Here is a 26,153-nt window from a genome sequence, read left to right as displayed (position 1 = left end):
GTGTCCTTTTTTAGAAGTGGTGACCAGAACTGTACGCAGTACTCCAGATATGGCCGCACCAGAGTTTTGTATAAGGGCATTATAATATTAGCAGTTTTATTTTCAATCCCCTTCCTGATGATCCCTTGCATGGGATTGGACTTTTTCACAGCTGCGGCACATTTCACTTTCAACAAACTGTCCACCACGACCCCAAGATCCCTCTCCTGGTTAGTCACCGACAGCTCAGATTCCATCAGCATATACTTGAAGTTGGGGTTTGCTTACCTGTAACTTTGTTTCTTCTAGTGGTCATCTGTACTTTTACACCAATGGGCTATGCACCTGTGCAGAGACCTCGTCGGAACCTAACAAGCTCAATTCTCCTGATTTAGGCGGGATCCCCCGCCCCCAGCCACTATATGCGGCTGCACCACCCCACATCCCCTCAGTCACGGAGTCTGCCTTCAGTAGACCCAGCGGGGAGGATAGGAGGGCATGTAAAAGGACAGGTGACCACTAGAAGAACCAAAGTTAAAGATAAACACCCTGTAGTTCTTCACCGTGGTCTCTGCCTTTTATACCAATGGGCACATAACAAGCTAGCACCCAAGGTGGAGTGAACAAACAGAAACAAGGATGTACTCAGCAAAAAGTAGTTATTTCAAAGAAATGAGGTACATCAACTGAAAATAAGACTGCAGGACAGTCCTGACAAACCTAGCATCATTCCATGCCCTGGCACCAGTGGCATAATGGCAAATAAAGGAATGGGGCGAAGCCCAATTAGCTGCTTGACAGATAGTGTCCAAAGGGACCACACGATCAGAGGCTGCCATGGACCGAACTGAGTAAGCCTTAACCATCGCAGGCAATTGTTTATGTGCCAAGTTGTCGCAAAGTTCAATAGTAGAAACAATCCACCTAGATAGGGACTGAGCAGCAACTTGCAAACTTTTGCAAGGCCCATCATACAGAACAAACAGAGAATGAGTTTTCCTCCACTCTGCCGACCTCTGAACATAGAAGGACAATGCCCTCCTAACATCCAAACGATGCAACCTGTGTTTTGCATCAGATGAAGGGTTTTGAAAAAATGCAGGCAAGGTGAGTGATAGGGAGTGATGAAAGGTAGAAACTACCTTCGGAAGGAACTGAACATCTGGTCGGCGCACAACCTTATCTTTATGAAACTGCAGGTATGGCAGATCAACCCTCAGGGCCTGCAGTTCACTTACCCTCCTAGCAGTAGTGATTGCCACTAAGAAGGCAATCTTCCACATCAGGAGACGAGGATCAATCAAAGCCAAAGGCTCAAAGGGCAGCTGCAGCAAACCAGCCAGAACCACAGACAAATCCCAAGCCGGTGACATAATAGGGTCATCCGGTAAAACATGCGATAAACCCTTCAGAAAACTTTTTATCAGTGGGTCCTTGAACCAGGAAACCCAAGTGGCGGGCCAATGTGCCACAATGGCCGCCAAATATACTCTGAGAAAAGAAAGCTTAAAACCAGACTCTTTCAAAGGTAACAGATAGGTACAAACATTCTGAACATATGGATTAACAACATCAAACCCATTCTGAGTAGCAAATGTACAGAAATGAGTCAATTTATGTCCATACAACTTCCTCAAGGGCTTTCTAGCCACAAGCAGAATGTCTCTGAGTCTCACCAGGAAGTCTGTAGGATCTTCCAGGCAGTCAGGTTCAGGGACCGGATGTCCGGATGGAGCACCCGAACTTTCTCCTGTGACAGCAGGTAAGGTAGGGCGGGGAGGTGCACACAAGTCACTGCCAGCCGCCTCTGAGCTGCAAACCAAGGCTTCCTGGGCCACCAAGCAGCTATCAGGATGGCCCTGGAGCGATCCTCCCTCAGTTTGTGAAGAACCTTTGGTATGGGGGGGGGGGGAGCAGCAGAAACAGGTAAAGGAAGGGGCCTTTCCAGGACAAGACAAAAGCATTGCTCAGAGAGCCCTCCCCTTTCCCTCCCCTAGAACAATAGAAGGCACACTGAGCATTGTCCCGAGATGCAAACACATCCAGAACCAGAGCACCCCACATTGAGAATATGTCCTGGAATACACCTTGGTCCAAGGTCCACTCGTGGGAAACAGTTTTTAGTCTGCTCAGCGTGTCCGCCCGGACATTCAGGTTCCCTTGGATGTAGACCGCATGAGGTGTCACCGCATGTGCTACTCACCAATGCAACAGGTTGACTGAAAGAAACAGGAGGTTCCTTGAGGTCGTGCCTCCCTGCCAATTGATACAGGCTTTTGCTGTCATGTTGTTGGTTTGAACTGTCACCGAACAACCCGCAATTAAGGGTAAGAAGCCCCTTAGGGCACATAATATGGCCAGGTTCCAAGTAACTGACAAGCCGAACCCTCTCTGAAAACGTCCAATGTACCCTCACGTGATAATCACCAAAATGAGCACCCCACCCTAGCTCCGATGTGTCGGTCGTAATCACCCAGCATGGAGGAGAGACCTGGTAGGGAGCACCAAGGTCCAAATGACGAGTCTCGGCCCACCAAGCTGTGGCTTCCTGCACCATCTGAGGAGGTGTGTGCGCCAACTAAGTGGAGCCCCGAAGGGGGTTGGACACATCCAAGAACCACCTCTGAATGATGCGCATCCGAAGGCGCGCTTATGGAAGCACATACGTTGTGGCAGCCATATGGCCTAACAGGTGCTTCACCGAGTGCATAGTCTGTGGCCCTCCGACCAGGAAAGCAGACGCCAGCCGTACAAGTGTTTCCATGTGGGCCTCCGGGAGGAAGACTTTCTCCAAGCTGGTGTCGAAGATCAGGCCTATAAATTGTATCCTGCGGACAGGATCCAGCTGGGACTTCTCGAAGTTGATCTGCAAGCCCAGGCTATGATTGCGTTGAGAGATCTCAAACCAGCCTGCTTCAAACCCACAAGGATGAGTCAATTGTCCAGATATGGCAGAATTTGTATCCCTTGCTCTTATAGAAACGCCACCACAGGGGCCACAGTAAGGCCTTGAACTGATAAGTGATTCCCCCATCTGGAAACGCAGGAAACGGCGATGTTGAGGGCGTATGGAGATATGATAGTACACGTCTCTAAGGTCCAAGGAGATGATCCACATGTCCTTTTCCAACAGGCCCAAAATTAGTTGGTAGTGACAACATCTGGAAACACGTGTAAACAAGGTGTTTGTTTAGGGCTCTGAGGTCCATTATAGGGCACTGACCATGGTCTGGTTTTGGAATGACAAAGTAACAGGAATAAAAGCCGGGGCTTGTCACATTGGTGACCCTTTTGATCGCATCCTTTGAGAGGAGAGCGGAGACCTCCTGGTCCAACACCGTGGTCGACGGTGTAGTCATGACCCTGGACAACCGTGGTGTCTGGTGAAACCCGAGGGCGTAACCCATGCATATGACTGTAAGGACCCACTGATCCACAATCACCTTGTCCCAATTCGCCGCAAAGGGAGCCAGGCGGGTCCAAAAGGCTCAATAGTCATTGCTTTTATATATATATCGATATTGATTTCTGAAAGGTATTCAGATGCTGCTTCTGAAAGGCAGGCTTACTGGGCTAGAATCTGTGAAGGTACGATCAGGGGTCTGGCTGGGAGACATCGAAGCCAACAGAGAACTAGTAGGAAGGGGAGGGTCAGTAGAATTTGGTATCGGAGGAACTGATACCATAGCCGGGCGGCCTTCCGACGTCTGGTCAACAACTGCTGAGCCATGCCCCAAAGACACCAATTTTGGCTTCTTAACCAGCGGAGCCTCTGAAGAAGAGACTGGCGGGGGCTTCTTTTTCTTGGGGATAGGCGGAAGGTGTTGCCCTGCTGGCAGATGTGGAACTAGTGTCGGCTTCTTCTTTTTCTTCTTCAAGCGGTACCGAAGGGACCAAAGGGAGGTCCGGTACCAAAGGCAAAGTGTGCTTAGGCAAGTTCTCCAGCAGCACAAAAGGAGCAAGAACCACGGATAGGTCCGAGGCAGGCATCGACGATACCAGTACTGAGGCCGGGAGTTCTGGCGCCAGAGGAGTGGAGTCCGAGCGCACTGAATGCATCGAATAAGCCCTTTTAAATGATTGCTTCAATGACAAGGCCTCTGAAGAACAGAGGGCCAAGTCCCACAGGGCAGAGAGCAAGCGAGAAGCTCTATTCTTTCAAGCCTGCTCCGTAAAACTCTGACAATGAAGACAGGTCTTGACCATGTGGGATTCCCACAGGCAGAGAAGACACTTGGTATAAGTATCAAGGGAAGGGATCTTAAATCCACAGCAAACACATTTCTTAAATTTCTTTGTGCCCAGCATAGAAAAACTTTTGGCAGCCGGCCACAAAGCCCCATCCCTGCCAGGATCGGAGCCAACGAAGATGGGGGTGGGGGGGATGGACAGTAAAATAAAAACACCAAGAAAAAACCACAACTGCGTGAAGAAAAGAAAAACAACAGGCGTGGAGAGGGGAAACAGGAGAAAAAACAAGAAGAGGATTCAAGAATAGTCCTACTCATTGCCGAGCCGAAGATTACCCGACATCTACTGAAGCACGGACAACGAAGACTGAGGGGATGTGGAGTGGCACAGCCGCATATAGTGGCTGGGGGCAGGGTTCCTGCCTAAATCAGGAGAATTGAACTTGTTAGGTTCCTACGAGGTCTCTGCGCAGTCACATAGCCCACTGGTGTAAAAGACAGAGACCACGTCGAAGAAGCACTGTTCCACTTCTGTCTCAAAGAGATAATATTGTTTTCTACCAAAATATTTATGTAATTAATCGGCATCTATACTGCCATTCATTAAAAAGATACCAAGGTGGTGTATAAAGTGTTAAAGAGCAAAAGCCTCATGTGCCCTGCCCATGCCGCGCTGCCTATAAAACTGAATGAAACCAAATCCTGTGCCAAATCCCATGCCACTGGTCAAATCAACACCACACCGGATGCATGGCAGCTGGCTCATTATCTTTCAAGATTTCTGATATGTTGGCCAATTATTAAGTATAACTGTTTTTGAATATTTTTAACAAGCAAGCAAGGCACACTTTGCAATATGCCTGACCCCTGTCTTCACTAATTTCCTCTGCCTGCATCCAGCTATAATTCCATAGAAGCCAATAATAGCTACACATTCACACTCTATTCCCACCCATTGTGGCTGCTCTAACTTTGGATGAGTAGAGCAGAGAGGCACCTGCCCTCTTTCTCCCGCTTCTGATTAGCATTCTGGAAGCTATGGAAGCCATTGAGCAAAATGCAGTAATCAAGAGCACATGTTCATTTAGTGGGCATTAAATAATTCTTTGCTTGTGAGCAAATTTTGCTGTGCAACTGCCTTAACTTTGAGCCTGCAATGGAACATCCTCTCTCTTTGTTAGATTTCATCTAATCCTGTCTGCAACATAGCAGGTGGCAAGTTAGTTAAAGGGAGGGGAGGAACTGCAAAGGGTAGAGGGCTAATCCAACTCTGGATATGGTTCACTGGGACAAATGTGTGTCAACAGTAGCAGGATTCCTTGCTTCATGCTTAGACTCACCATACTGTGCTGCTGCTGCTATCTCATGTCATCTATTGTGTTGCAAATAGGGATGGCGTAAGCATTCTAAACAGGGGTTCTCAAATATGAAAACACACCTGAATGAATGTAAGCAACACAACTCAAGCAGGCCACTTGCTCTGATTCTCCCCCACGCCCACCTGCCTGTCCCCACTTCCCCAAAGTTGCACAAGACTGACCTGGGGCTGAATGCTGATAGTGCTTATGACCTGGGGCTGCAAAGCTGACAGTGTCAAAATGGCTGCTGCAAGGAAATAATGAAGCTACCACTGAAAACACACCTGCCTCAAAGGTCTTCAGCAGTGGATTTTGGAGAGATTTCCTCTGGCATTCTTACTCAGAAAGGATTTGACTTGACCTCTTCTTGCCAAATTCCATACCAATCTACCCATTGCTCCTTTTTCCTGGGCAAAGCTTTCCCCCCCATATATCACTTTTATCCTTTGTGTTAGTTCAGACTATTTTATAATTTTAGAACAACAGATTCCATGAAGAAAAGAGAGGGGAGTTTACAAAGCATTAACAGCATATATGACAGACTGAGGTGGTAGAATGCTTGACAGCACCACTTCACATTGGAGGAGCAAGACATGCAAATTTTTGTATGGTCTTTCATATGATGCATGTAAATAAACTAGCATATTGAGAAGAGGTTAACTCTAAATTTCTCTCTCTAATGTGCTGTTACTATATACAGGGAGTTTTTTACATGGTGGGAAATGAAAAAAAAAGATGGTGTGTCCCCATCTGCAATCTAAAGTAGTACTCAGAATTCTATCACCTCATTCTGCACATTATGTAGCTTGGTTGTAAGCAGCCCTATTAATGAAACCATTTAGCACTACGTAGAGCATATCTCCCTTTGCAGCATTACTCTATTGGAGTCCATGTTGTGGTTCTCTCTCACACAAGGATTGCTCCTGTTTTCAGGAAAAGCCACAGCAAGGACTCTCCCATCAACCAGGAGATTCTGGTGTCACCTTCACTGTCCAGAAAGCAGGGGTATGCAATTTGATTTGCCATCAAATCGGGGATGATTCGCAAATTCAACCCCAAATTGAATCACCCTCAAAATAGAGGAACCATTTTGGGGTTGAGGAGAATCACCCTGAATTGTTTCAGGCAATTCAAAGGCCATTTTGGAGGCTGGTTCTGCTGGGGAAACGGGTCTCAAGTTGGTGTTTTCCAGGAAGAGCTAGTCTACCAACTGGGATCAGTGGGTAGACAAGCTTTCCGCTCCAGTCTTAGAGCATCAACCCGCTGGGTAGACCTGTCCTCCGATGTGGGTTGATGTGCCAAGTCTAAAGAGGAGAGCTGGTCTACCTGCTGATCCCAATTGGTATACCAGCTCTCCCCAGAAAAAAGCGCCTTTTTGGAGGCCCTTTCCCCAGCAAAACAGGCCTAAAAATGGCACACAAATCAACCAAATTGATTTGGGTAATTTGGGGCTGATTCATCAAGGCAAGCCAGCTTTTGACAAATCAGAGGAGGGGCGGGTGTCTGTGATTCAATTTGACCTTGAACTGAATAGCAGATTTTGATTCATGCACATCCCTAGTGAAACTGCTATCGTGCACATCCACAATGAAACTGCTCCTATTCCATTAATGTACCATGAATACAGACTACTTTAGGATTTGTGCTTTTCTTCTTCTTCTGAGTTTTCTAATTTACCATTTACCTCATACAAAGCATCCAATAATTTCTCTTGTTTAAGGGTACTGAATGAAATTGGTTGAAGTTTGCCTGTTGTATATATGGAGCCATATTTTGTAAATTGGCAGTTCCTTCTCATGTTGGATTCTGTAAAATTTTGGGGAAAATATGAAATCAGAATTCTAGTCTCATGGTAGATGGTCAGGTAGGAATGCCCCACACCTAAACTGGGAAACATTAATTCTCCTGGGTGTGCCTTGGAATGTGAGTCTCAGCGCTCAGCTGATTGGCTGGGCAGCAGAGGCGCCTGATTGGCAGAGGTGCACCCAGGAGAACTGGCCAGCTAGGCGGCCGCAGCAGCAAGGCGGCGGCGGGCCCGGCCGCGGCAGCGGCGGAGGGCCTGGCCGCGGATGCGAGGCAGCAGGCTCGGCTGCGGCGGCGACACTCGGCCCAGCCACGGCGGCAGCACTCACCCGGCAGCCTGGGCCCAACACTCGACCCGGCCGGAGACTGGGGCAGGTGGGGGTGGGGAGTGGTAGCCAGCCCCAAAGAGCACACAGATGCTCTGTGCGGGGGTCGGCTAGTACTCAGAAAAATGTAAATTTTAAGAACCACATATCAACCTATTCCATACTTTCATCACTTGCAAAGGAAAACACTTCCAAGTTATAATAAAAAATATTAAATGTGTATTTCCACTAGGGTTGTGTACCGAACCGGTTATCCCCATTTGGCTCAAATCTGGAAGGTTCAAGCTGCCCCAGGAGGCTTGGGCTCAACTGAGCCCGGCCAGTTCCGATTCCCCTTTACAAGTACAGGGGATTCCCTAAGCTAAAAAGGCTTTCCTTAACCTTTAATGTGGTGGGGAGCGGGAAAGCTCTCTTTTACCTTTTAAAATGAAACCCCACTGTCGGCAGAGGCTTGGGAGTCAGCAATGGGGACTCCTCCATCTACCATGGAGGACTCCCAGATGGCAGTCTGGGCTGGCTGTGGCCCAGTTTGGGGCTTCATTTTAAAAAGTAAAAGAAAGCCTTTTGTCTTCTCTCCCAGCCCCAAATTAAAGGCTAAGGGGAGCCTTTTTAGCTTAAGTAATCCCCTGTACTTGTAAAGGAGAATCCTAGCCAGATTCCCCTTTACAAGTACACCCGCCCCCACACACAAACTGGCCCACGAGCTGGTTCTGCGAACCGGGAAGCAGTCCAGCTCAAACCTGGAAGCCAATCCGGTTCAATCTCGGTCCACCCAAACCAGGCCAGATGCAAGCCGGCTCACACATCACTAGTTTCCACACTGGTTACACAGCAGTAGCTGTCAAAAAGATTGGTGTCTTTATCCTGTGGGTAAATGACCTACATCTACATCTTGCATTATCTCCATGCAACTACAACCCCTCTCTACGTTGATCCAAATAATTTGAAGAGGAAAACCCTCTCAAGCTTACAGCAAATGATAGTTTGATGAAATAAGTATCATATAAGGATCTTTTCAAGAGCTCAAGAAACTGCATCAAGCTAGTACAGCATGGTGAACTCTTATTTTAAAAGTGTAAGACAGGAACTGTAACACCAAAAGTTGGATGAAATAATTATTAGTTCCCAGAATCGCTATGGTATAATAATCAGGTCTGGCCTCTTTCACAATATTGAACTTGTAAAAATAACTTAGTATCCAGGAATATATTAAAATGAGGGGACAGCAGACTCACTTATTTAGTTTCATCTGTTCAGAGAATGTTAATGTCTCTCCCCAGCAATGCTTAATACATTTCTCATCTACTTACATCTGGTACAAATTTCCCAGGGCTTGGTTTTTCTAAAGATTTTACCATTCACAACCAGCTATTCTTATCCTCCAAAGGCAAAACATTCTCTAGAAGTCACCAAAGGTTACACAGCACTTTACAAGTACACAGCTGAGTGTTCTTTGAATGAAGTTAAAAAAAAAAATTATATATAATTGCTGTGTGTGTGTGCGCGCACACACACACACAGAAATAAATTAAACTAATATTGCATTAGTTTTGTACGTTTTCACATTTTGCATTATGCCACAGTTCCTGTGGAACTGGTTGCAAATAAAAACTTTCCCATTTCACTGTTTTGTGGGCTGAAGGTATATGTTAATAGCAGAACTGTGTGCTATATTTTTTCAGGTATTATATTTAACTGGAGTACATGGCTGTGATAAAACTGCTGGGGAAGCCAACTTGATAGCAGGTCTCTCTTCAAACTTGTTCAACCTTAGCAGAGAAGGAGGGGGCTACTGATTGACAGTTATCAATCAGGATGGAGTGAATCCACTCATTGTTGAGGCTAGAATGTAGGTAGTCTCTTTGTAACAGTATTAGCCAATTAAATTACTCAGTTTAATGTATCAATACTAATGTTTAATGTCCAGAATGAACAACTCCTTGCTTCTGATCCAGTGCATGAGATCTATGAATATTTCAATATGTTCACAAGCTGAGGAAATGAATGAGGATTATTGGGGTAAGAAAAAGAGAACTATAAAATCCAAAAGCTAAAAAAAAAAAAAATGTAAAAAGTTTCCAAGAGAAAGGCCCTGGAAATTGTATTCTTTACTGCAGACCATAGATTAAGGCTGCCACTAGTAAATAATTCAAGTACCCTTTCCTAGGTAGAAGTTCCATGGTTCTCCCCCTGTGCCAAGCCAGTCTGCACCCCAGCTTTAGGCAACTTTCTTTAGCTTGATGTTTGGGGAAACAAGGGTAAACCTGGACTCCAGGTTTCCTGCCCCTCATCCAAGCCCCCTTCCTGGGTAGAAGTGCCATGCTTCACCCCCTGTGCCAAGCCAGTCTCCACCCAGATTTAGGCACCTTTCCTGGCTTAAGCTCCAAGGTTTGTCCCCTGGCCTCCAGGTAGACAGAGCAAGGTGCGTTCACCCATCTCCAGGCCACTTTCCTGGCTCAAGGTTTGTCCTCTGGTCTCCAGGCAGGCAGAGGGAGGTGATTGTCTCACTTCCAGGCCTCTTTCTGGGCAGAGATGGTGTGGTAAACCAGACTATAATCCCCTCCAAGTGGATGGGGGCACCCAGCTGCCACTGGTTCAAAAAACCCTGTCATCCTATAAGTCTCCAGGCACATGTCCAAGTGTGAGTACAGCTTCCCTGAGAGCCTGTCAAAGACTGGGCTGAATCCAAAACAGTACACAGTTCTGTGGAACTCCTTCCTGGGTGAAGCAATCAAATCCATCCCCATTGGAAGCTCCAGAATCACTGAGCTGACTCCTTTTCAATGCACCCTTCCTGGTTCAAGGTTTGTCCCCTGGCGTCGAGGCAGGAGAGAGAGGTGGTTCACCCCTTCCCAGTCTCCCTTCCTGGCTTAAGGTTTGGGGGTTGCCCCCCCAAAAAAAACTCCCAGGTGGACAGGAGGAGTTGGTATCCCTCCCCCACTTTCCAGGCTCAAGTTTCAGGCTTGGTCCCCTGACATCCAGGGGGAAGAGGTGAAGCTGGCTCCACCCTTTCCATGCCCCCTTCCTAGGATTAGTGTTCAGTTTTTGTCGCCCGACTCCCAGGCCAGGTTTCTCTCTTGCACAGGCAACCTTGTGAAGTTCATGGGGAGATAAAGAGCCAAGCACATGCCGGACATGGTTCCTTGTCTCCAGCGGTGTGCTTCTTAAGCTTGAGTGTTATAATGGGTTTGGAGCCATTGCTTCCTTTCAGTTTGCCTCTCTTCCTGAATGGGAACAAAAGCCTCCAGAGAGCTCCATCCTCTTTTGGCTCCAGCAAAGAACCTCTTCTTGATCCTCCAAGCCTGCTGTGCAGCAGGGCTGGTTGCTGGTTTCAGGGCAAGGCTGGGAAAGGCAGTGGGGAGCTGGGGTGTTGGTTCCAGGGTCTGGCTTTTGCTTTAGTTCCAGGCTTTTGGTTAAAGAGCCAGGGTCCTCCTCATGCCAGGGATTAGGCTGCTTAGAAACCATACTGTTTCCAGACCTCACTTCTGCTGCTACTTCTTCACAGATTTTGTTTGAATGCTCTCCCTGACTCTCTGGGCCAGCCTGCTACAATCATCAGCACTCTGCCTCATCCCCCATCCAAGCTGAGCTTTCTTCCAGACAACTGAAAGACAACAAGCACGGCGAATGACAAACAAACCTTTATGTTTCACAAGCCAGGATGTTCCTGAGAGTCAGGTGCCCCTCGGAGTGGAGCCTGGTTCCATCTCTCTCCATTCCACACACCCCTGCCCCGCACTGCCAGGAGCTCCACTGCAGCAAGAAGAGTCAGCTACATTACCACCATTAAACTTAAAGTTGTGGACATAGCGCAATGCAGCAGACCCAGAATTTGGGGTAAATGAGGCAAATGTGCACCCATGGAGAAAATAGACTTACCTTCAATCTCAAAGTCCGCTTTCACAGGCTGCAGAGCATGGCCGCAGGGCTCAGCACCCAGAACTGGCACGGCCACTGCTCCAGTATGTTCTGGATAGGTGATCCCAAGGGTGTGCTGTCAGCACTGGGGAAATCCACTCTGAATCAATTCAGCTTTCTCTAAGGATATGTCCCCTCAGCACCCTCAAGGCCACTGCAAAATGGTACCACCTCTTTATGTGATGGCATAAGCTGTCCATCTGGGGGCGCACTTCAGTAACTTAACATCTGCTACAGGACTTTGAGCACCAGCAGTGCCAGTATCAGTGGTTCATACTGCAGCTCCATAAGCAACATTGGTACTCTACCAGACAAATAGCAAATGCTACCAGACACCACTAAGCACCACCACCTTCCTCACAGGCTAAGAATGACTGGGAATGAGAAGAACTGGTTCATGGTGATGCTGTGGGCACTTGGCAACAGTGAAATGTTGCCTCCGTACATCATGCTTAAAAGGAAGACACTACCCAAGAATGTGAGACGGTGCTAGTATGGTGTGGTGCTAGTATGTGCACACAGATGGGCATGGATGGATCAACATTTAAGCAAGGACTGGCTCAGAGCTGTCTGGTTGGAAAATACCACCAGAAGCTGCCAAATGCTGGTACTAGACATGTTCAGGTACCACAGAATGCAATCTGTAAATTCAATCCTCTTCAGAAACCACATTGACCTTGTAATCATCCCAGCGCGGACGACGAACCAGTTGCAGGTAATGGATGTGAGCTGCAATTGGCTCTTCAAGCAGCTAATGAGGAAGAATTGGCAGAATGGATTACTTTGGGGTGAGGGTACTTACTCCATCAGGCCACTGGAAGAAGCCAGACATTTATGTTATTGTCTGGTGGATCAAAGAGGCATGGGAGGCAATAGATTCTTTCATTATATGACGAGAGTTCAAGAAATGTTGCCTATCAAATGGGGTGGGAGACTCTGAAAACGATAGCCTTCAGACCATATTTGAATCCACTGATTCAAAGATAGAATTTGAAGGTTTTGCCCAAGATCATGGTGATGGGAACCTCAGAGTCATCCAACAATAACACACCCCTCCCCCCCCCAATCCTGCCTCTGTCAGCTCAGAGCCCAAAGGCTGCCACCCATTCCTCTGAGGACAAGCAGGTTTGTAAATAAAATTGTTGATATTACGTACTCTGTTTTCTACCACTATATGCTTACTCCCTGTCAGAGAAGTCAGAGAAACATAGGAATCTGCCTCATGGCCATCTAAGTAATATACATGCAAACATTTCCGAATCAGAAAAAGATGGTAAGTATAAGACTTTACATAAGAACAGCCCTGCTGGATCAGGCCCAAGACCTATCTAATCCAGCATCCTGTTTCACACAATGGCCCACCAGATGCCTCTGGGGAGCCCACAGGCAAGAGGTGAGGGCATGTCCTCTCTCCTGCTGTATCTCCTCTGCAACTGGTATTGAGAGGCATCGTGCCTCTGAGGCTGGAGGTGGCCCACAGCCACCAGACTAGTAGCCACTGATAGACCTGTCTTCCATGAATATGTCTAAGCCCCTTTTAAAGCCATTCAGGCTGGTGGCTATCACCACATCCCATGGCAAAGAATTCTATAGATTAATTATGCATTGTGTGAAAAAGTACTTCCTCTTATCAGTTCTAAATTTAACCACTTTCAGTTTCATGGAGTGACCCCTGGTTCTAGTATTGTGAGAGAGGGAGAAAAATTTCTCTCTGTCCATCACTCCATGCATAGTTTTATATATCTCAATTATGTCTCCCCTCAGTTGCCTCTTTTCCAAGGTAAAGAGCCCCAGATGCTATAGCCTAGTCTCATAAAGAAGATGCTCCAGGCCTCTAATCATTTTGGTTGCCCTCTTCTGCACCTTTCCCAGTTCTACAATATCCTTCCTAAGATAGGTTGACCAAAGCTGTATGCCGTACTCCAGATGTGGCCGCACCATAGATTTGTATAAGGGCATTATAATATTAGCATTTTTATTTTCAATTCCCCTCCTAATGATTCCTAGCATGGAATTAGCTTTTTTCACAGCTGCCGTACAATGGGACAACACTTTCAATGAACTGTCCACCAGGACCCCAAGATCTCTCTCCTGGTCAGTCACCAACAGCTCAGATCCCATCAGCATATGTGTGGAATTTGGGTTCTTTGCCCCAATATGCATCACTTTACACTTGCTTACACTGAACCGCATTTGCTATTTTGTCACCCACACTCCCAGTTTGGAGAGATCTTTTTGAAGCTCCTCACAATCAGTTGTGGATTTCACTATAGTTTAGTGTAATTTGCAAATTTGGTCACTTAACTGCTTACCCCAGCTTCTAGATAATTTATGAACAAGTTAAAGAGCACTGGTCCCAGTACAGATCCCTGAGGGACCCCACTTCCTACCTACCTCCACTGTGAAAACTGTCCATTTATTCCTGCCCTCTGTTTCCTGTCCTTCAACCAGTTACCGATTCACACATGAACCTGTCTCCTTATCTCATGACTGCTAAGTTTACTCAAGAGCCTTTGGTGGGGAACTTTGTCAAAAGCTTTTTGGAAGTCCAAGTATACTATGTCACCTTTATCCACATACCTGCTGACACTCTCAAAATGGTCAGTGAGGTAAGATTTGCCCTTGCAGAAGCCATGCTGGTTCTTTTCTTCTACAGGTGAAACTCGGAAAATTAGAATATCGTGCAAAAGTCCATTAATTTCAGTAATGCCAATTAAAAGGTGAAACTGATATATGAGACAGACGCATTACATGCAAAGCGAGATAAGTCAAGCCTTAATTTGTTATAATTGTGATGATCATGGCATACAGCTCATGAAAACCCCAAATCCACAATCTCAGAAAATTAGAATATTACATGGAACCAAGAAGACAAGGATTGAAGAATAGAACAATATCGGACCTCTGAAAATTATACAGTGTACTGTGCTTGACTGGCCAGCAAACTCGCCTGACCTGACCCCATAGAGAATCTATGGGGCATTGCCAAGAGAAGGATGAGAGACATGAGACCAAACAATGCAGAATTGCTGAAGGCCGCTAATGAAGCATCCTGATCTTCCATAATACCTCATCAGTGCCACAGGCCGATAGCATCCATGCCACGCCGCATTGAGGCAGTAATTGCTGCAAAAGGGGCCCAAACCAAGTACTGAATACATATGCATGCTTATACTTTTCAGAGGTCCAATATTGTTCTATTCTTCAATCCTTGTCTTCTTGGTTCCATGTAATATTCTAATTTTCTGGGATTGTGGATTTGGGGTTTTCATGAGCTGTACGCCATGATCATCACAATTATAACAAATTAAGGCTTGACTTATCTCGCTTTGCATGTAATACGTCTGTCTCATATATCAGTTTCACCTTTTAATTTGCATTACTGAAATTAATGGACTTTTGCACAATATTCTAATTTTCTGAGTTTCACCTGTATATATTTAACCATTTTGTCCTTAAGCATGCTTTCCATCAATTTACCTAGTACCAATGTTAAGCTGACCAGCCTGTAATTTCCCGTATTGCCCCAGATCCCTTTTTGAAAATCGGAGTTACACTGGCTACTTTCCAGTCCTCCAGATTGTAGGGACAAGTTACATATTTTAGCTAGGAAATCAGCAATTTCACATATGAGAGCCTTCACTGTGAACACAGAAAACAGTACAGATACTATCAGCTTACATCCATAGGACCTCTTTCCCTATGCTTACCTGGAACTAGAGCGGGGCAGTCAACTCCTTCCTTGACCTTCTCTCATTCTGAAGGTCTCTGGCTCCCTTTCTCATTCTTTCCTTCCCTCTTTCCAGCATCTACAATACTGGAGAAGAGGGCAGTGGTGCTAATGGGCAAACTCCAATACAAGTTCACTATGCATCCAGGTGCAAATATAGAGAAGTCTAACTCAAGCTCAGATCGTGGGAATTAGAATGATAAACCCTCTAAATAAAAATGCTTTGCTCTCTAAATAAGCATTTTCACTTGGAGAGTTTATCATTCTAATTCCTACAATCTGAACTTCACCTTCATCACTAGCAAGATACAAACACAAAAGCACTAACTTACAAGAGTTAAACCGTGTGTGTGTGAGTGTGTGAGTGTGTGAGTGTGTGAGTGTGTGAGTGTGTGAGTGTGTGAGTGTGTGTGTGAAATGGCAGTTACTCTTCTCTTCCCTTCCCCTCTCCACCCACTCAAAAGTCTGGTCACTGTGATTTATTAAAACTGAACATTTAATATTTTTTTAAGTGTATTTTTCCTCCATGAGCAGCCTGTTAAAAATGCTTGGTATGTGCTGATATAAACATTTTGGTTTTAGTTTGGAGGGGGGGGTGGGGAGCCAAAATCCTTCTTCTAACTGTTTTCCATATTTCCCACAAACAGTAATGCTGTCTGGCTTGCTGTCAAACTGTTCCTGCCTCTCACAAGGTTAGGTCTCTCATGTACTTGCACATCAACACATTTGCCTTTTCTTCTTCAAATATTTTAATGGATGCACCTAGCTGGGGTTGGGGGGGGGAGCTGGGGAGCTGCTAACACATTCCTACTGCTTACTGGAAAGGGAAAGATTTAAAGAAACACCCAAGAAGTGGTAGGAATGTGAAGGACTTAGTTGCTTTTTTCCATTTAACTTTCCAAAGGCAGCACTTACTTACATTTGAAGATTTGGACTAACATAAACAATCCTTGTCTTAGGGTAAAGTGACACAGGGATGTCACATCCAATTCCTCATTCTAAATTAAGAAACGCCTGAACCCCTTGTGGTACACCACAGGGATTTCCCCTGTAAACTACATCCAGTTATGTAGACTGAACATCTGACACCAAGGAGCTGCAATCATTGACTATCATCTTGCAGCTCCGTGTTCTAGCAATAAGCCTTTACAAGGCAGGGGACTGCTATCTTCCCCTCCCACACTGATTGCTTCCTAGGCTCCTCTCTATCCCACAGCCAAAACGAAGAGGTGGCAAACTCTTTAAAAGGTGCAAAAATTGGAGTTTAATGTGAAAATAAACCAAATGCATTTCAGAGAGTTGCCCTTTTCTGGGACACAAAGATTTTCTTCCAATGGCACAAATTTCTACATATTGGGTCTACCTTGACAACTCTGCTACTTTGGGGGAATTCAGAATCTCCTCGCTAGCCTGAACTGAGGCCCATATGTGCTGAGAGCGACAGTGGTGGCGGTGGGGAGCTGAGGGAGCGATCCCCATCCTACCTTGAAGTGGCCACTAGAGGGCATAGAATACTTTGGATCTCCCAGGAAAGGGACCCTTTTCACCCTGCACTTTGAGTCTTTTGCCACAGATGTCTGAGCACAGGGCTCATCTGCAAACTTGGCTACTTCACTGCTCAGTCCTGACTCCAGATAATTTATGGATGTTAAATGGACCAGTACCATCACAGATCATTGGGGAAATCCCACTGCTTACATATGTTCATTGCAACTAATCCTTTTATTCCTATCCTTTGCTTATAGGCCACTTAGTTAACAAATCCTTAAGAAAAGCTTTCCTCTATGGGGTTTTCCCCCCGTTATTGAAAAAAATTGATAAAATAATGTTGCTGTTAGTTTGACTTGGACCTTAGGCATTTCAGAGAAATTACATTTCACAGTAAGAGTGAAAACAAAACTAAATAATGCATATGGTTGAAGAACATGAGTCAAATTAAACAGTCTCTTGAAAACAGACAAATTGGGGAAGAGCTATCCAATTCTGTGGCATATATAACCACATGGAAAGTTGAGCAGGATTATGTTCCTGTACCACGAAAATTCATAATTTAGAGACTTTAAGCATGTACAGACTCAAGGGGCCACTATAAGGAAGAACTTTCCAGATAATCAATCACCCGATAGCGTGACTATACAGACAGATGCTGGAAATATCCTTCATTTCAAAGAACACAATTTACTAGGATCTTACATACCCTACAGCCCACAAGTCAATACTGAAGGCAATAAAATATCATGAGGAAAGCTTTTAAATACTGATGCCCTGGTGCAATGCAGAAGACCAAACCACTGAATGGAAGAAAAAGTATAAATATATACTTTTCTATGAAGACAAGAAAAATGCCCCAAAGCTCTATACAATATACTTCCACATCAGAAGGTCTCAAAGGTATCTTCTGAGATTTAATTGTATGTACAATGTTTCCACTGTATTAGTAAACTTTTCCTATGGAATACCACTGGCATAGATTAACCTCAAAGTAATTCTTACCTCCCCAAAGGCTCCTCGGCCAATCACCTTCAAGATTTCAAAGTCTTCTTTATGTAATCGCATCTGTTTCACTTTAGAAGTGAAAGGCTTGGCTGAAACAAAGGAAAATATCAATCATTTTAAAAAGCAGAGTAACATTCATAATATATTTAACCACCTTTATAAGGACAACACTTCAGAATAGCGGTTACCAAGTATTCAGCACAACCGAACATAAAACTAATTCAGAGTATCTGGATTTGCTGGCACATTTATGGTAGAGAGGATTATGTACAGAAAAACCTGGCAGTTTCTCTCCAGCATTCACACATTACATTTGTAATGGTTTGCGGTAATAGCTACAATTTAAAGCTTACAGGCTTAGAAGGCTATTCATTGTTGGAACAATTTCATAGAGCATAACTGCAAACAACCATTCAACCCTTCATCTGACTTCAGTACAAGTTGTTGTATTTAGATGCATTCACCTAATTTAGATGAGGGAAACACTGTAAGAGGAAATGCCCCTTCTTCTAGCACCACTGCTCTCATCAGAATCGAAGCCCTTCCCCACAGGTTGGATTAAAAGTTGGGAGATCCTATCACAGTTCTTCTACCTCTCAGTTGTTAACAAGTTGTTAATAGTTTTTTTAACAGTTCAGAAAACAGCTTTTTAAAAAGAGGCAGCGCAGCTTATTATACAGGGCTGTGAAAAGCTGACCTGCCAAGTGTTAATCCTCTTCTGTCCTCTCTTCATTTTTATCTGGTAATTCCAGAGATATCATAAAATATAAAGGTGGAACAGAATGCAGAACAACCTAAAGGCAAATTGAGTGTCTGTGCTATACCCTGAAACATTTTATAAGAGGCAACCCACATCAACTCAAAAGTAGCCACAAGCAAAACGCAAAGCATGCAGACTTTATTTCAGCTATAATCTAAGAGTAGCCCACATTTGGAGACGGCAGGCTGGGTAGAGTTTTATATTTTAGTTAGGCAGAAGCCAAGGGCTTCAGAGCTATTAAAAACACAAGTATGCTCCTGCAATCCACACTTGTGCTCATACAGAGGGTATGGGAAGCAAACTAGGGATGTGCACGGAACCACGGAGGCGTGGTCCGGCACTGGGGGGAGTATGGCTTTAAGGGCGGGGGGGTAGTACTTAAGCCCCCCCCCCCGCCGCTCTTCCCTTTCCGGCGCTGGACTTTTCTAAAACGTTTTTAGGGCGGCAGAGTTCCTCCCTGCTGCCCCTGCCCCCATCGTTGTCTCCTGATTTTACAAGCAGTAAAAGCTGGCGCCACGCATGCACCCGGCATATGCGGCGTGCGTGTGGTGGCAATGGGCGGGCGTGCGCCGCGACAGGCGCATGCGTGGCACCAGCTTTTACTACTTGTAAAATTGGGAGACAACGACAGGGGCAGGGGCAGCAGGGAGGAATTCGGCCACCCTAAAAAACGTTTTAGAAAAGTCCAGCGCCGGAGGAGGAAGAGCAGCGGGTGTGTGTCTGTGTGTGTGTATGTACTACCCCCCCCCGCCCTTAAAGCCACACTCCCCACCCCCACCCCACCGCCCAAATTCCAGACCAGTCCGGAGGCCTCTTGCATGGACCCGGACCGGTCCGTGCACACCCCTAAAGCATACAAATTTCAACAAAAACATACGCCAAGAACTGACGGGCAGCTCAGTGTGAAGACAGGCCTATAGCGCTTTGATTTTGATACTTCAGAATATTCCAGAGTTTCCATAGGAATAATGGAAAAACAAATCTTGTTAAAAGTGCAATTAATACACCCCTATCTATTAGTGTGTACTAATACACACCTATCTAAAAAGTGTCTGTTTGATTATTTATGGTGTCAACACATTTTTAACAAAAAAAGATCCACGCAACAACAAACTCTAATACATGTAATGCCTTTATAGTGATGGGAAGGCTTTGAGGGAGGACAGGGTCTCACTTAGAACAACTGCTGGGAGGGTGGGCCTTTCTAAAAAAGGAAAAATGTCCAGGAAGTTCAAATCAAAGGGACCAATCCAGAGGACAGAGTGGGGATTTCTGGCTCAAGCTACCAGCAGAAGCTTTGGTCTGTTAGTAAATCTGACCCAGGAGGGCCCTTAGGAAGCGGTGGGCTGAGAGCTACTGGGGACATAGGAAGGCTGCAGCCTGTAAGTAATAATTTAGGACCGAGTCAGTTAAATGCATCATGAAAGTTATTTTTCTTTACTGATTGCTTGGAATCTGCATTGCCAGGTTAATGAAATCTCTCTCTTACCATCTGTTTTATGAAGTGACAATTGTTCTTATTGCATACCTTTTTATTTTAATCTGATAATAAATACTTGTTGCTGAAGTGTGCTACTCTTCATTTTGGGTCTGCCTTAATCACCCGCCTTTGGAGGCTCAGCGCTTTTGGGGAGGGTTTTGCCACTTTACCCTGCCCCCTGGAAGCTTATATGGAGTGTGAGTTTTCCCATATCAAAATAAAGTGGATGGTGGCAGCCTACTATGAATCCCTTACAGACAAGGATTAAACCCCGGTGAATTCCCCCCTTGTCCTCTGGCTCTGGTAGGAATAATGACAGCCTCATATAAAAAGAGACACAAATATTATTTGCTAACCAGCACCATTCAAAACAGACCATGAATTAAAAGTGGAAAATCTCATACTAACAATCCATTCATGTAAATATTTATTTATTTTATTATTATTTATTTATAAACCGCCCAACACCTAGCTCTCAAGGTGGTATAAATTATTTATTTATTTATTTATTTATTTATCTATCTGAAACATTTAATATATTGCCCACTCCGAAGACTCTGGGCGGTGTACAAAAACAAACAGAGCAAGACAGCATTAAAATTACATTCTAAACTAAAAACTAAAGTAGCTAACCAAGAGAAAAAACCATATAGGTAAATTAAAGAAAAAGAAAAATTAAAGAAAAAGAAAAGTCTTCAATAGAGATTTAAAAATCAATAAAGAAGGAGCTAAACTAATCTGAAGGGGAAGGGAGTTCCAGAGAAGTGGGGCAGCAACCGAAAAGACCCTTTCATGGGTCTTAGCACCCCAAACCTCTCGGAAATCAGGGACCGACAAAAGGGCCATTTGAGAAGATCTGACCAGATGGGATGTAACTGGATGGGAGAGGAGGGTCTGTAGGAAGGCAGGTGTCAAACCCCGCAAGGCTTTGAAGGTCAAAACCAGGACCTTAAATTGAACTCGGTAGCGAATAGGCAACCAGTGCAATGACTACAGGAGAGGTGTTACCCTGTCATATTTTCTGACACCCATGAGTAGGCGAGCTGCTGCATTCTGGACCCATTGTAGCTTTTCGATCATCCTCAAAGGTTTACCCTATATAGAGAACATTACAATAATCTAAGCGGGAGATAACAAGGGCATGGGTCACTGTCATTAATGCCTGCCGATCAAGGTAAGGGCGTAATTGGCAAATCGGACGAAGCTGGGCAAAAGCACTTCTGGCTGCAGCCTCCACCTGCTGTTCAAGCAAGAGGCGCGAGTCCAAAAGGACCCCCAAATCACAAACAAGCTCCTTTGGACACAGTGCCACCCCATCTAGAACAAGGTTCACATCCAGCTGTTGGCCGGTACGAGGGCTGAGTAAAAGTAGTTCAGTCTTAGTTGGATTCAGTCTGAGCTTATTTTGATTCATCCAGACCTTAACAGCTTCCAGGCATCGAGTACCAAGGCAGCAAGTATTACAATATCTCAATTGTAATATACATAAACAATATCTATGTTCTTATGATGACCCATAAATAGATGAAAATCTACAAAATTTCATAAACAGTAAAACTCCACAACTGTAATCCAGTTTATAACTGTTTCAAAACATGAAATCTTTTTCAAGTGCATGAAATGCTCATATGAAAGTGATGACAAATGAAAGTGGCATGTCCAATTGTCCAAGGAACACCCCTAATTATGTTGTCTTTTACTAAAGAGATCTTGGTCTTCCACATCCCAAAACTTCAATCACTGACATGGGAAGTATGACTCTGTTGGTGCTTTTGGATCTTTCGATGGCTTTCAATACCATCTACCATAGTATCCTTCTGAATCACCTGAGGAAGAAGTAGAAGGCACAATTTTACAGAGCTTCCACTCAGACCTCTCAGGCAGATTTCACATGGTGTCACTTGGAGACTGTTGCTCTTCAAAGTGAGAGCTTTTATATGGAGTCTCACAAGACTCTGTTCTATCTTCAATGCTTTTTAACACCCACATCAAACTGCTGGGGGAGACCATCAGGAGATTAGGTACAGGGTACTATCAGTATGCTGACGACACCCCAACGGGTGCCTGATGGCTGGTGGCTAGTCTTAGCGCTAGTCTGATGCCCGTGGGCCATCTCCAGCCTCAGAGGCACGATACCTCCAGCCTCAGAGGCCTCTCAATACCAGCTGCAGGGGAGCAACAGTAGGAGAGAGGGCATGCACCTACCTCTTGTCTGTGGGCTCCCCAAAGGTATCTGGTGGGCCACTGTGTGAAACAGGATGCTGGACTAGATGGGCCCTGATCCAGCAGGGCTGCTCTTATGTTCTTATGACATTCATTTGTGGTTACCACTGGCTCATCTGGTGGTGACTCAGCAACCTATAATTGCCACAGGGAGGCTATGGAACACACTTTCTCAAAGTCAGATCTGCACCATCTCTGACGGCCTCCAGAAGGGCATTGAAGCCACACCTGTTCAGGCAGACTTTTAGTTTATTTTTTAAAATCTTATTTTATTTTAATTACCTGTTTTAACTACTTGTAATTACTTGTTTTTAATTACCTGTTTTAAGTAAGGGACTAGAGGACTGTGCTTACGATATGTGCATATATAACTGTGAGTTATATTTTCTGTTTAAGTCACATTCTTGGTTTTAATTGTAGTAGCATATAATGCTGGGATGTTACAATTAGATATAACGTTTCCAGGTGAAATACAAAGTGCTGGTTATTACCTATAAAGCCCTTAATAGCTTGAGTCCAGGCTATTTAAGAAAGCACCTCCTTTATCATAAACCCTGCTACCTGTTACATTCTTCTGGAGAGGTCCAGTTACGGCTGCCACTAGCTGGTTTGGTGGCAACCCAGGTCTGAGCTTTTTCTGTTGCTGCTCCAGGGCTTTGGAATATGCTCCTTGCTGAAAGAAGAGCATCTCCTTCTCTGTTTGTTTTCAGGAAGACCCTCAAGATCCCCCTGTTCTCACAAGCTTTTAATTATAGTTAATTTTAATAATTTGTTTTGATAACTGAGACTGAGTGTGTGCTGTTGGCTCTTTCTGCTTCTACCTGCCTGCTTCTGCTTCCCCTGTGAGACTGCAGCCTGCTGCCTCTGGGTAACATCTGTACGAAGTGTGTGCAGGACTGGGGCCAGCTGTGGGTAACTCAGCTATTCCGGAGGTCAGCTGCCCAGCTCTGGGCCTTTATAGGAATGCTGCCTGCCACCGAAGGGAGCCGACCCTTTAGGGGAGGCACTGCGGGGGGGTAACAAGGTTATAGGCCAGGCTGTTTGGTTAAGGATCCCTTGTGGTGTGTGAAGGTGGGTAGGTATTTTAATTTGGCTTCTGTTGGCAATCCTGGGTGAGTTGAGTTTTAATGTGTTTGGGTCTGTCTGGAGATGGGGAGACAGGGGGTGATTATGGGGCAGCTATTCCAGTGGTGGTGGGGAACAGAAGTAAACATTGACAGGCCACCAGGCCATTGCAGGGGAAGGGAAATCAGAAACTTGATTGCAGTTTCCCCTTCTGGCTGTCCTGCCAGCTCTTTGACCTTGGAAAGCAATGCCAACCACCCACAGAGCCTCATCTTGCTCCTTTGTATTATCAAGTCGGTCCAGAATAAACCTGAAATCATCCATGATCTAATTCTGGATGAAGGGGCTGATCTGCTATGTATTACAGAGACTTGGATGGGGGAGGCTAGTGGCCGGGTCTGGTCCCAGCTTCTCCCTCCAGGATACTCTGTTGAGGAGCAGGAGAGGGGGACCTAGCGGGGAGGTGGAGTGGCTATGGTCTATAAGAATAATATCTCCCTTGCCAGGATCCCTGTTGAAGTGTCTGTGTCCCCACCATATTGAATGTGTGTACTTAAGTTTGGGGACCAGAGATAATCGCCCAGCTGCCCAACCAAGTCCCTAACTGAGCTGACAGACTTGGTCTTGGACTTGGAGTCTCACAGGCTTATGGTGCTGGGGGACTTCAATGTTCACTTTGGGGCCAATTTGTCCGGCACATCTCAAGAGTTCATAGCGGCCATGACAACTATGGGCCTATCCCAAGTGGTCTTGGGACAGACACATATTGCTGGCCACACACTTGATCTGGTCTTTCACTTTGAACAGCGAGGTAAGATGCAGGTACTTACTGGGCAGGGTCAGAACACGGGAGATGATTTTGATCTACCAGTTCTGGATGGAGTCACACTCTCCCAGAAGCATCAGGTATGTAATCTGGGGGTGCTTCTGGATCTGAACCTTTCCCTGGTGTCCCAGGTTAAGGCGGTGGCCACGTATGCTTTTTATCAGCTTCAGGTGATATGCCAGCTGCATCTGTTTCTTGAGATGAGCGACGGTGGTACATATGATGGTAACCTCTAGGCTGGATTACTGAAATGTGCTCTATGTGGTACTGCCTTTGTACATAATCCAGAAACTACAGTTGGTTCAGAATGTGGCAGCCAGGTTGGTCTCTGGATCATCTAGGAGAGACCATATTACTCTTGTCATATTACTCTTGAAACTACACTAGCTGATGATACGTTTCCGGGCAAAATACAAGGTGCAGGTTATAATCTATAAAGCCCTAAACAGCTTAGGCCCTGGGTATTTAAGAGAATGTCTTCTTCGCCATGAGCCCCACTGCCTGTGAAGATCATCCAGAGAAGTTTGTCTGTGGTTGCTGCCAACTCGTTTGACGGCTACTCGGGAACGGGCCTTCTCCACTGCTGCCCCTAGACTTTGGAATGCGCTCCCTGTTGAAATACAAGCCTCCCCATCTCTGGCAACTTTTAAAAAAGCATTGAAGACACATTTATTCACCCAGGGTTTTAATTAGATTCAATATTTTAAGTTTTTAATGTTGGTTTTAAGTTATTTAAATGTTAATTATTTTAATATTTAAATGATTTTAATTGTTTAATTTAGTTTTTATTTTAATTGTTAATTCATTTTAAATTTTTTGTTTTTGATATAAACTGTCCTAAGCCATTTTTGGAAGGGCAGTATATAAATCAAATAAACTAACTATATAAATAAATAACTGTTTTATACTATTGTTTTTATTGTGTCTCGTGTATTTTAAGCTGTGTTGACTTTTAAATATTATTTTAAATTTTGTACACTGCCTAGAGATGTACATATCAGTTGGTATAAAAGTATGATAAATAAATAATAATAAATAAATATAATGTAGTTTTCATTGGAAGCATTGATCAAATTAAAGCGCTCTAGAAAACTAAGAGATTTTCAATAAAGAAATATAGAGATTTGGGCTCTCTTGAAGCACTGCTACCAATTAAAGTTTTTAGATCTGGAAGATCAAGATATCTTCAGTAAAATACAACAGCCCTTATCCCACAATAGCTATATTCACAAAAAAGCCACGTTACTACCCAAAAATGTGTTCTCCATCACTTGTGAAAATACCCCTTATATTTTGACATCTGCACAGTGCAGACTCTACTGAGCATACTTTTCATTTAGAAATGTTTTCTGCAAACCTCAAATGTGAAAAATGCTGAACTAAAATATTTAGCTTATCACCAAAATCATTCTTCTTAGCAGGAGAATGGAAAATGGCCAATAGAACACCACTGGGGGGGGGGGTTATGTAGGCTCCAAAAATATAATCTTGCAGGCTTTCTTTCTCTGGTAAACAGGTAGAAAGTATGACTAAAGCTAGTGTTTAACACCTACATGGGGGGGGGGAATGAGCACGGCAGGCAGGAATTACATAAACACATAGAACTGAGACAGAGAGTTCACAACTGAGACAGAGAGTTTGCTAAGCAAACAACTTGCTTAGCAAAGGACTTGTGGGGGAAACAAAACATAAACAGAAAGTAATACAAAACACAGAGATGTTACAGGATTAGGCACCATCAAGTAACTTCCTCTGTGAGCCATTGAGGAGCCTGTCAGCGACCTCTTTCTGTTTACTTTTACAGGAGCTGTTGGGCGTTGGGATCAGAGAAGCCAAATTAGTCCAGACAGTGTTTAAATGACTGTCAGAAAGGTAGAAGGGAGGAGAGGTTTGTGTCATACAGCTGACCATGTGCTGAACCCATTTAGAAGACTGGATTATGGGCAAATAATAATAATTAATACTACAGCTACAAAGATGACAACAAATATTTATATAC

At 44.8% G+C, this 26,153-nt stretch overlaps 1 protein-coding gene across 12 annotated transcripts in view; it reads right to left on the bottom strand.

Annotated features, from left to right (window-relative positions):
- The window catches only part of CDC42BPA (CDC42 binding protein kinase alpha), a 281,126-nt gene that overhangs the window by 188,662 nt on the left and 66,311 nt on the right, over positions 1 to 26,153 (bottom strand). For 11 of the 12 annotated variants that reach the window (XR_008319045.1, XR_008319037.1, XM_053307023.1 and 8 more), the window contains exon 2: positions 17,798 to 17,889. Coding sequence is in view for 9 of the 12 variants with exons in the window: in XM_053307023.1 (XP_053162998.1) it covers positions 17,798 to 17,889 (92 nt within the window). In the remaining 3 variants the exon portion in view is untranslated. Of the gene's footprint in view, positions 1 to 15,284; positions 15,304 to 17,797; positions 17,890 to 26,153 lie in introns of those variants that run through there. The other variant, XM_053307020.1, reaches the window with a different exon arrangement.

Source organism: Hemicordylus capensis, chromosome 1 (genome assembly GCF_027244095.1).
Source record: "Hemicordylus capensis ecotype Gifberg chromosome 1, rHemCap1.1.pri, whole genome shotgun sequence".
NCBI lineage: Eukaryota > Metazoa > Chordata > Lepidosauria > Squamata > Cordylidae > Hemicordylus > Hemicordylus capensis.
The sequence above is the reverse complement of the archived record's forward strand: the minus strand, read 5'-3'. Positions and strand labels throughout refer to the sequence as shown.